Consider the following 12265-nt stretch of genomic DNA (forward strand, 5'->3'; position numbering starts at 1 on the left):
ACCAAGTATTTATTGTCAGAGAACATCTCACTAAGGATATGACATCCTCAGGATGAGTTTGAGTAGCTCAGATAAAATTCAAAGAAGAGAAAGAGGATAATTTATAAATTATTTTCATCATCTTCTCTATATTAAAATATGTTAATGTATAAAACAGCATTACAAATTTCAAAAGAGCCCCTGTATTTAATAACAAAGGCTAGCATCAATATAACCTTGCTTTTTCAGTTTCTAAAAACCTTTCACATCCATTATTTTAATTACTCCTCTCAAAAGCCCTATACCATATTTGTTATTATGCATATTAAATAGATGAGGGAACTGAGATTTAAGAATTTAAATAACTGTACAAGGTCACACAGCCAGCAAGTAACAAAACTGGATCATTAACAAGATCATGTCCTCAAGATTCCAAATAAAAAGGCCAAGTTTTAGAGGTATCAGAGAATAGTTTTTAAGAGTCTGACTACCTGGGTTTAAATCCTTCTAGTATAATTCACTACTCAGATGACTTTTGGTAAATGTAACATTTATCTACTGAAGGTCCTTTATGTACAAAGAGAAGGAAATCATAGTGTCTACCTCATGTGTTATAAAGATTACATGAGTTAATATTTTGTTGTTGTTGTTATTTTGTGGTTCTGGACATCAAATCCAGAGCCTCACACATGCTAGGCAAGCATTCTACCACTGAGCCATGTTCCAAGCCCATGTGATAATATTTGTAAATTACTTAGGACAGTCCTTTTTATATAATGTCAAACTTCACGAAATAAGATTATTGTCTTACATGTTAATACACACACTATAATTTTCTTGCTCTACTAAGAAATCAAATTTTAAACAATGTAGTAGACTGGTACTTGAGGCATCAAATGAATAAGAATCATTTAATAGTGTATTATTCCTAAATCAAATTTATAACCAAGGACAAAGTATAACAAAATGATAGTACATTCTATTAGAATGACTTTTAAAAGCTGTATGAATTGAAATTAGATCTTTCTACAAAGTCTTGAAATCAGGTAAAAGAATTACACATGACAAGAAAAACTGGCCATCAGGAGGTGGGCATCTAGCACATATCTTGGTAACACTATCCAAAATTCCAGCCTTCTCTGTGTCTTATGACAGAAATCCTACTGATTAGTCAGATTATATGCTACTTGCAGTCCTGCGATAGGAAGTTTGAGAAGTTCTTTTCCAAAACGGGAAATACCAGGACTTGGCCTCCTTTACCCTGAGAGAGTACATTTTGAAAAAGCAAAGTCTCAGCTTCTTCTCCCAATGAACATGACAAGAATTAAAGGAAACATAACTGGAACACAACATTTACTGTTAATTTTAGTTCTTAGTCACAACTAATAGCTTGTACCAGTTAAGATAAAGCAATGGAATAAGTAAGACCCAATCTCTGAGGTCTGGCAGAAAACTTGCACAAACTCTGTGACTGCCACCTAGTAGCTGTATGATCTTTGACAAGCCTTCTAGATCACAATGAGCTCGATCCCACTTTCTGACTTAGTCCTTTTCTGTGACAGAGTAGTTGAATTTCCAAGAAGTTTATAAGTGGTTCTCCTGCCTCTGGGACTACACTTTTGAAAACCACACCAATTGTGGAGCATTTGGTGACCTTAGCTATCATATAATAAATATATGTTAAGACACCTCCACCACTACATTTGCTTAATTGCTTTGATTTCCACAAGTGAAGAACTCTCCTGGGTCAAATTAGAAGTGTTTTCTAATTTTAAAAAAATGCTAATAAATTACATTTTTGGCTGTAGAACATTATTTGAGAAACCTGGAAGCTGGTTGAATCTTAATCCTTCCAGTATACCTAGGGATTTGCTTAGAATCCAAATATTTTTGACTTCACTTTTACATATCTGCTGTAAGTAGTTTAAATCATGAGACATTATAAAGTACTTTGCAATTAAATACATCTTCTGAAATCATTGTGTGATTTTGAAACTGTGCACTTTGTAGTTCCTCAACTAAGTTGCATATTAATTAGTAAATTAGAAGGAATGTAAGTCACTATTTAAGAATCTCTTCAATCTTCAGATGTTTTAATATGTATCTTTCAAATTTCTTTATTGTTTCTATTCTCCAATTCTCTTTCTGAATCACTATAAAATATTTAAAAATAGGTTTAAAAGGTTGATTTCAAATCAAATAAATTAAATGTGCTTCATTCTCCTAAAGATTTAACCATGGGCCTTTTCACACTTTATAACAAGCATGATAAAGTGTGATATCTATCATCCAGCTTCCTAGAAAGAAGTATAACTAATAATATAAGATAAAGTATATGAAAATGCCAAGCCATTGCCTGCCACTTGGTAGTTGATCAGTTTTTTAACATCATTCTCAGGATAACACATCGTACCACTTATTCATAAGAGAATATTTCACAGCATAAGTTTGTGATGTGAACGTCTTTGAAGGCAGAAATGTTTTTGGATTGTCAAATTATAGAAAATAAAAATTTCAAAACATTAAGTGCTTGAATTCCATTCTAGACAAATTATATCCAAATTCCAGGTATCAGATCAATATTAAAAACAAAAAAAACCTCCACAGAAATATCGGAGGAATAATGAAAGAGAGAGATGGGTTGACAAATTAAAGTTTCCTGTTATCATTCATATGAAACTATGTTTATAAATTTACCACAGGAATGTAGTATGCAAACTTTAAGGCATAACATTAGAGAACTTGGGGTACTATCACTGCCTTTTGTAAAGATCTTTGAGCCATTTTGGCATCTGTGATTATTAACAAGTTTTCCAACAGACTTCCTAGGCGTTTTGTGGATACGAGTAAGACAATAATATAATTTGCCCCTTTATTGCTGGGTGGCTAGCATCCCACCAGCTCAGGGACCTGCTTAGAAGGTGTGAACTGCCTGGGAAAATAGAAAGTCTGAAATACTTAGAAAGAAATAGAGATAGAGCCGGATATTAGATAAAAAGGTGCATGTCTGATAGGTCTTCTAGTCCTGAAAGGAGCTGGAATTGAACAACTGAAGAGTGGTCCCGATTCTTTATTTAAGGGGCAGTACATAAAAGGCAGGGATAAAGTTTCAGTGGGAGGAGTATTGCTTCTAGCTGTGACAGAAGTCTTGCAGTAAACAGGTTGATTGGCATTTTGGCAAGCCACACCCACCTCCCAGAGGCTGTGTGGCTCCAGCAGGTCACCCTATCTTGGATGCTGTGCTGAACTTTGATGGAGCTAGGTAGGAAGCCACATGAACCAGGCAAGGTTGCTACTGGCAATGCTGATACCAGGTTTTCCTGCTTAATGGCTTCAACATCATTTTACTTCACGCATAGTTCACATATGGGTCATGGATGGCTCCTGGCACACCTTTCTATATTTCAATGCATTTTGAAAATGGCAAGTCCACAAATTCATTTCAGGAGCATAGTAAGATGAGTTTTCCAAGATGTATCAGTAACATGGTGCAGACACTGCTCAACTCTGGTAAATAGAAAAGAGCAAAGATTTTGGAATCTATCAAAGCTATGTTCAATTCATTGATTCCAAATACTAGCTTGAATTTCAATATGCTACTTAAATTTTATAAACTGCAGTTTTCTCATCTGTAAATTTGGAATAGTGATAAAAATTTTTATCATACATAACACTAAGATGCAAATGAGATTATGTACATGAAAGATTTTGAAAAGCTGGATGTATGTAATTATTAATATTCAGTGCTTGAAATTTCTTTTGGATTCATTCTTCCAGCAAATAATAAAATCTCAGCAAGAGAAGTTACTGATGCGGCATAAGCATTTCTATTTTTTAAAGGTAATTTCACCAGTCAAAAAAAAAAAGAGAGAAAGAGAGAGAATTTTAAGCAAAATAGAAAATATTTATTCATATTTTAATATTATTTGCTTCTATCATATTTTATCTATTATATCACTTGACAAGTACCAGATAGAGCTCTCTGATGATCCCTTATAGGTTTTATGGTGAAAAATGTATCTTTCCTATTCCAAACCTCTGTTGGATGTATAAAGGAAGAATTGATAAATATTTTATGGTTGTTTTTCTTTTAAATACAGAGACATGCAAGACTCTGATTTTGACTATGGAAAAATCAAAGCAAATTATTTGATCCCTACTTCTGAGGCATATCCAGTCTATTTGAAGAGACAAGTACATATTTCAAATTTGTTAATATAATCAGATAGAGCCCAGGAAGGAGGGGATGTCTGGTGTGAGAATGGGACCTGATGGCCTGGAGTGACAAGAAAAGACTTTTCTGTAGTGGGAGTGCCCGTGTTCTTGGCTTGCAGCTCCCATCACCAACACACACTTAAAAACACAGCCATGTTATAGAAAAAAATAAGTCCTACTCAGAAAGTACCCCTTTGTGCCAGATCTGTACTAGATGTTCTCATATATGCTGTAAAAATTAATCTTCACTACAATCAAAAAGATGAGTATTAGTTGCTCTTTCTTTTGCCACTGAAGAAACTGAAGCTCAAAAAAGAGAAGCAAGTTGACAAGAGTCTGATAAGAGTCCTACTTTTTAATAAGGAACAGGTCTGCAGAGCTCTAAAAATACTTTCTCTATAGCAGTACCTTCAAACAGGAATAGATACAATACTGTAGGTTCACAAAGACTCTAAAGGATCCACAGCACAGAGAATTTTAAGGAAATTTATTTTCACGTCCTCTTCAAAGTTTAGGACCAAGAGGGTTCCTGAGGCTTCTCCTTTACCATTTCCCCTCACCTTGTCCTTTTACTGAACATTAGGAGAAAAGCTTATTTCTTATATGTATGCATGCATTACAAGATAGTGTTTGCCCAGAAAGGGAAAAAATTTCCAGGGTACCAAAAATTGGAGAATACAAAATATTGACAACAATATTGTCAAATGAATGACTTTAATGGTCAGAGAATACCGATTATATGAATGGTTTATAATAAATTCATAGTTTATAATATTGCTTTTATCAAAATATTACTGATTGAATTGTTAGATGATGGGTTAGATTATGAAAGCTTATCTTTATCCTGAGTTATGTAATTTTGGCACAGAAAATTCAAAATGAGTACAAATACTCAAGTGAAATTCTTATACATTTTTTACATTTCCAGTTTATTATTCATTAAAACATTTTCACAGATTTTTAAAAAAATTCAGAACAGAATTCTGACACTGAACTCTGTCCTTACTAAGATATTATTCATCCCTGAATATTTAAATTAACTTTTATACAATCTTTTATCAATCTCGTAGGTAATACATAGTCAATAAAATTCTACTTTAACATTTAAAAACTGTTTTGTAAAATATTTATGTATGTGATTTTGATCAATTCAATGCAAGCTCTATCCAGAAAATTAGACTAGCATTAACACAAAATTTTCAAAATTATTTTAATTAATATATCTCTTTATTACAAAAAAAACATAATGGGCTAGTTATTATTTTTATTTTTAGTGGACATAAAATTGTTTATGGTATGTAAAGTATGTTTTGATACATGTATACATAAGAACTAAATGGAGGCAATTAACATAGGTATTACATATTTATCATTTCTTGGTTTAGAGAACTTTTTTAATCTACTTTATTACCACTTTTCTTTTTAATTAATATTTTTTATTGGTGCTTCATATTTGTATATTATGATGGGACTTGTTAGATTTATATACATGCACATATGCACATAATATGACAATATAATTTGGCCAATATCATTCCCTAGTATGTCCCTTTTCCTTCCCCTTCTTATTTCCTTGGACCCTTTCCTCTAACTGATCTCCCTTCAATTTTCATGAGTTCTGCCACTTCACCAGCTTTTCTTCCCCTCCCTCTTTTCCTTCTACATATAAGAGAAAACAAAGGATCCTCAACTATCTGCATTTGACTTATTTTGCTTAACATATGTTTTCAAGTTCCATCCATTTATCTGACAATAATATTATTTCATTCTCCTTTATGTCTGAATAAAAGTCCACTGTGTATTTATAGCACATTTTCTTCATCCATTTATCTATTGATGAACACCTAGGTTGGCTCCACAGCTTGGTTATTGTGAACTTTGCTGCTGTAAATATGGGTATGAATGTACTGCTAGAACATGCTTGACTTTAATTCTTTAGAGTAAATACTGAAGGGTGGTATTTCTGGGTCATAACATAGTTCCATACCTAGTCTTTTGAGGAACCTCCATACAGATTTCCGTAGTGGTTGTACTAAATTACAGTTCTACCATCAATGTAAAAGTGTTTCTTTTTGCCACATCATATAGCATTTATTAATATTGTTTGTATTCTTGATGGCTGCCATTCTAACTGGAGTCAGATGAAATCTCGGTGTAATTTTGATTTGTGTATTCCTAAGAACTACTAATCTTGAAATATTTTTCATATATTGTTGAACATTTGTATTTCTTACTTTTATACTGTGAATTAAACCCAGGAGTGTTTAACCCCTACATCACTCACCACCCTTTTTTATTTTATTTTTTTATTGAGAGACAGGGTATTGTTAAATCACTTAGGGACTTGCTAAGTTGCGGAGGTTGGCTTTGAATTTGAGATCCTTCTGCCTCAGCCTCCTAAGCTCCTGGGATTACAGATGTGTGCCACCACACCCAGCTACATCTATTTCTATAGCAAAAGCAGATAATTTTTTAAAAAGGTTATGAATATCACCTATGAGGATGTTTCAAACTAGATCACTCTAGAATACATTGAAAAAGAAGGCTGGGCCCTTAAAAAGTCCCACACATAAAAGTGAAAGAGGAGTCTATCCCAATAGATGCATAAAACCCAAGACAGGATTACAAGAAATATTAAGAAAAAAAGGTAACTGAAACTTCCTAAAGTGCATAATTCACCAGCAACCAACTCCAAAGTTGTTGAAGTGGATGAAATATCAAACAAAATATTTAAAAGAATGTTCATCAAGATGATCAATGAAATCCAAGATAACACAGAAAACAACTGAATAAAGACACAGCAAATCAAACAAAATACTTGGTTGAAAATCTCTCTGTTAGAGTAGACCATGTTGGAGACAGAATGCCAGAGCAGGAAGACAATGTGGCCAACCTTGAACATTTTGACAGTATTAAAAGAAAAGTAATTATGACCATAATATACAAGAATTCTAGGATAACATTAAGATTTAAGAATGAGGGCCTGGGATTGTGGCTCAGTGGTAGAGTGTTTGCCTAGCATGCACAAGGCACTGGGTTCAATCCTCAGCACCACATAAATGTAAAATAAAGATGTTATATCCACCTAAAATTTAATAAAAAATTTTTAAAAAATATTTAAGAATGAAGGGAATTAAAGAGGAGTGTGAGATGCAGGCTAATGGCATCAATAACCTCTATAGAGAAATAATAACAGAAAAATTTCCAAACCTTGAGAAGGATATACAGGATGCATTCAGAACTCCAAATAGACAAGATCAAACAAGAAATCTCTTCATGACACATTATAATTAAAATGTCTAACAGAGCACAAACACAGACTTTTAAAAGCTTCAGGAGAAAAACATCAGGTCACATTTAGAAGCAAGCCAATCAAAATTACTTCAGATTTCTGAGCACAAACTCTAAAATCCAGGCGGGCTTGGATTAATGTTTTCTAAGTCCTGAAGGAAAATAACTGTCAACTTAGAGTGCTATATTCAGCAAGTTATCCTTCAGAATTGAAGAAATAAAAACCTTCCACGATAAGCAGAAACTAAAAGAATTTATAACTAAGCTGGCACAACACAAAATACTTAAATACATTACACAGAAGAAATAAAAAAAATAAACCTCAAGCTCGCAAATGGACAAAACTCATTTGAAGACTAGCTAAGCAAACAAGTACAAGACCAAATTAAATATTAGAAATAAAAGATATCAACTCTACAATGAATAGACATAGGTTGGCGGAATGAATTGAAAACCAAGAAACAACCATATATTAAAAATTTTTATGAATTTTTTGTGCTTTTTACTCATACTAACAGTAGAATATATTTTGACATATGATTCATACAAAGAGTATAACTTCCCATTCTTGTGGTTATACATGATATGAATTTACACTGGTTGTGTATTTATATATGAACATAGGAAACTTATGTCTGATTTATTCTACGTCTTTCATATTCTCACCCTTCTACCCGCTTTCTTTCATTCTCTTTTCTCTAATCCAACGAACTTCTATTCTTCCCTACCCACCTCATTGTGTGTTAGCATCTGAATATCAGGGAGAATATCTAGCCTTTGTTTTTTGGGGATTGGTTTATTTCACTTAGCATGATAGTCTCTAGTTTCATCCATTTACTAGCAAATGCCATAATTTCATTATTCTTTATGGCTGAGTAATATTCCATTGTGTGTGTGTGCGTGTGCATGTGCGTGTGTGTGTGAGACATTTTCTTTATCCACTCATATGTTCAAGGGCATCTACTTTGTTTCCATAGCTCTGCTATTGTGAATTAAGCTTTTACAAGCATTGATGTGGCTGTTTCACTATAGAATGCTGTTTTTAAGTCCTTTGAAGACCCAGCTACATTTTATTTGTCTACTATAACATCTGCAATACTACTTAAAAAAAATAGAAATGGTGAAGTAAAAAATTGCCAACAGCAATAACAATAATAGCCAGGAACTAGATCTGACATTAAAGTAAACAGCAAGTGTCAACTATGCCATCTATAGTACTAATAACTGCAGCAATATGAATAGCGAGGACCAGAGTTAAAAGATGGTAAAAATACAGTTGATTAATAGAAAATAAAATGTAATAGGTAGTTTCTTAACAACGTATGATATAATGGAAAATTGGTATCAACTATTACCACCATGTGACACACTAGATCTCCTAAATGTACTCCTCTTATATAATTGAAATTTTGTATACTTTGACCAGCATTTTCCCAATCCAATTTTTAAAAAATGTTTTCATCATAAATATGTCACATTTAGGAATAATTCTATGAGAAATTAAATTATAAAGGCTAAGCTGAACATAAAAAGGAAACTCTATAAGTTCCAACTATGAGCTCATTTAGATATTTTTGATATGAATGATGTTATCAAATCATTAAGGTAAAAGCACTTTTAGAATATTTTATAAAAATACATACTATTGGTCATGGCCCTGAATTATATTCTCTGAAACTATAATTATGCATAAAACAATTTGAAGCCTACTTAAGAATGTGAAAGAAAGTGTGTAAAATTCCATGAATAAAACTTGAATTTAGAGTTATTCAAAGACAGAAATGTTGTCCTCAATGACAAGATTTATTGCCATATAAGAAATGCAGTAAACCCGTGCATTTAAGAACTCAAGCACCACAGTGAAATAGGGTTCTGTTCCAAACCCTACGCCTTCTATTCTTTAATCTTACACAAATTTCTTTACCTCTGTAAACCTTTTTCTTCCATATCCATAATAATGTAAGTGCCTAATTTGTATGATCATTCTCAACCTAATATGAAATCTCTGATAAACTCTTGGAAAAATGTTTACACATAGTAAATGCCATGTATATTGTTTTAGTCAGATTTTGTTTTGTTTTGTTTTTTAACTGCTGTGACTAAAAGGACCCAACCAGAACAATTGCAGGGGAGGAAACTTTTATTAGAGGGCTCAGGGTTTCAGAGGTCTTAGTTCATAGAACCCAGCTCCATTCCTCAGGGCTCAAAGTGAGGCAGAACATTATGACTGAAGAGTGTGACAGACAGAAACAGCTCACATGATGATCACAAAGCAGAGAGACAGATTTTCACTTGCTAGTTACAAATATATACCCCAAAGAGACACCCCAATTCCCACCTCCTCCAGCCACACCCTACCACTTCAGTTACTACTCAGTTAATCCCTATCAGGGGATTAATTCACTGATTGGGTTAAGACTCTCCCAACTCAATCATTTTTCCTCTGAACCTGCTTACATTGTCTCACAAGTGAGCTTCTGGGGGATACCTTACATCTAAATTATTATATATGTGCATATATATATTTTATATATAATATATATATATATATTTTTTTTCCACAATAGTTATTTTAGACAACGAAATCCCATGAAGAGAGAACTGTATGTTATGAGGGTAATTTTACAGAGATCAGTGATTGGTATGGTCTTTGAGAGTGAGTTCTAATTAACTTTGAAATAAATGTTTTTACAAAAATCACATTATGACCTGGTATCAATAAGACTGTCAAGGATGAATTATAATATAGGAGGTCACAAATTTTGTGCTTTCTCTTCTTCCAGATACCCACATTAAAGTGTTCTCTAAATCTGGAAAGCAAGGGGACATGTAATGGACTAAAAAGAACTCTAAGTGCTATTGCAAATTGAAGTAAAAAATGACTATGCTGATTATTATAAAATGCTCTTATCACTTTGAAGTATTGAAAGGAGGAATAATAGAAGTAACCAGGGGAGCACAAATTGGTTCAGCCTATTCCATCTGCTTAATCCATCAATTATACTCAATTTAACACCATTCAGTTGCACAAGATTTATTAAATACTCACCAGGTATCCTGAATGTAAGGAATCCCAATACAGAATGAATTTTCTTATTGATTTGATTTTTGAATTAGGCTTTCCATTGAAGTTGTAAAGCAAATGAGATAATTGCTTATATTTTTAATCATTTAGGTAAACTAATTTTTTTTTTTTGCAATTTTCTTTTGACCAACAGGATTTGCTAGTCCACTTACTGGGATAGCAGATACCACTCAAAGCAGCATGCACAATGCTTTGCACATCTATATGAATGGAACGATGTCACAGGTGCAGGGATCAGCCAATGATCCCATTTTTCTTCTTCATCATGCCTTTGTTGACAGGTTAGTTGAGACTTTTTCATAAATTATGTGTTTGTTAGATTTAAATATAGTAAATATCTATCAAATGTGACTTTAGTTATCACATAAAAGCAAATAAATTTTTGTCATTTGTTTTTTTTTTTTTCAGAAGGATATCCTAAGCCAATGATTTGTATTCAATGTTTTATAAAAGAAGTGTTTAGTAAAGAGAAAGCTTTAAGGGAGGGAAGAATAAGGCTGGATATGAATGAGAAGAAGCCATTTAAGGGTACAGTTTTATTTGAAGTCCTACACTCAGCCAGGTCTTGATAGTTTATAGAGTATATTTCAGTTTGTAAACCCTTCCTAAATAGCCATTAACTGCAGATTGCCCTGAGGTAGGAGATATAGAACTCCCAAGGACAGGCTAGCTGTCTGCTAGGCTATATGGTTCTAGTTCCCAGACCTTCTTAAGGCATGTAGTTAAGAGTAAAATCATTAACACACAAGATTAATGAGGTAATCGTTGTAGCATACTAAAGAATATTGAAAGAACAATGTTTGGTTGCATTCATTAAGAGGATAAAGTGATTATTTCAGGATATTGAGTGTTCAGACTATGATTTCCAAAAAAACTTATTTATTGCGTTTGAAGCAAATATAACTACTGGTGGTGGAGGATTTGTTTGAAGGTGGTCATTTGGACTTTAGAGAACCAACTAGAGTTTCTAACTTCTAGCTCTTCAGGACTTTCTCAGACAGAGCAATATGTTGGAGTGGTTAATGACAGTGTGGACCAGTGTTGGGGGAGCACTCTCTCAGGGCTTTCTGGCTGCCATGAGCTGAGCAGCTTTCCCCCTCCATGCCCTTCTGCCATGATGTTCCTGCAATAAATTCAGCCATCCATCAACTCAGACCTATGAAACTGTAAGCCAAAATAAGTCTTTCATTCTCTAAGTTGTTCTTGTTAGTTACATTAGTCACAGTGATGAAAAGCTGACTAACCAGGTTTCCACTATATTTATAAGTGAAGAGGTAGTTCAAACATAACTTTTTCATAGCTTCTTCCACTACCCCAAGGCACTTGCACCATTCTTTTGGGTCTTTAAAAATTTTTGTGTGAGCCAGATGCCGTGGTGCATGCCCATAATTCCAGCAGCTCAGGAGGCTGAAGCAGGAGGATCATGAGTTCAAAGCCAGACTCAGCAGTTTAGCGAGGCCTTAAGTAACTCAGTGAGATCCTGTCTCTAAATGAAATATAAAAGAGTGCTGGGGATGTGGCTGAGTTCAATTCCCAGCGCCAAAAACAAACAACACAACAACAAACTTGTGTGCTTCCCTTTCCATAGATTAAAACATATTATAATTGTCCAATTACTAGTTTACCTAACAAAATCTTGAATTGTTACTTCACTTTTCATTTTATCTGACACATCTTTTTTTTTTAATTTATATT

General features: G+C 33.5%; 1 protein-coding gene across 1 annotated transcript in view; it reads left to right on the top strand.

Annotated features, from left to right (window-relative positions):
• Window positions 1–12265, top strand: part of Tyr (tyrosinase) — a 97906-nt gene that overhangs the window by 20656 nt on the left and 64985 nt on the right. Inside the window, exon 3 of the mRNA XM_027942710.3 lies at window positions 10704–10851. Coding sequence (XP_027798511.1) covers window positions 10704–10851 — 148 coding nt within the window. The remainder of the gene's footprint in view (window positions 1–10703; window positions 10852–12265) is intronic.

Source organism: Marmota flaviventris, chromosome 9 (genome assembly GCF_047511675.1).
Source record: "Marmota flaviventris isolate mMarFla1 chromosome 9, mMarFla1.hap1, whole genome shotgun sequence".
Lineage (NCBI taxonomy): Eukaryota > Metazoa > Chordata > Mammalia > Rodentia > Sciuridae > Marmota > Marmota flaviventris.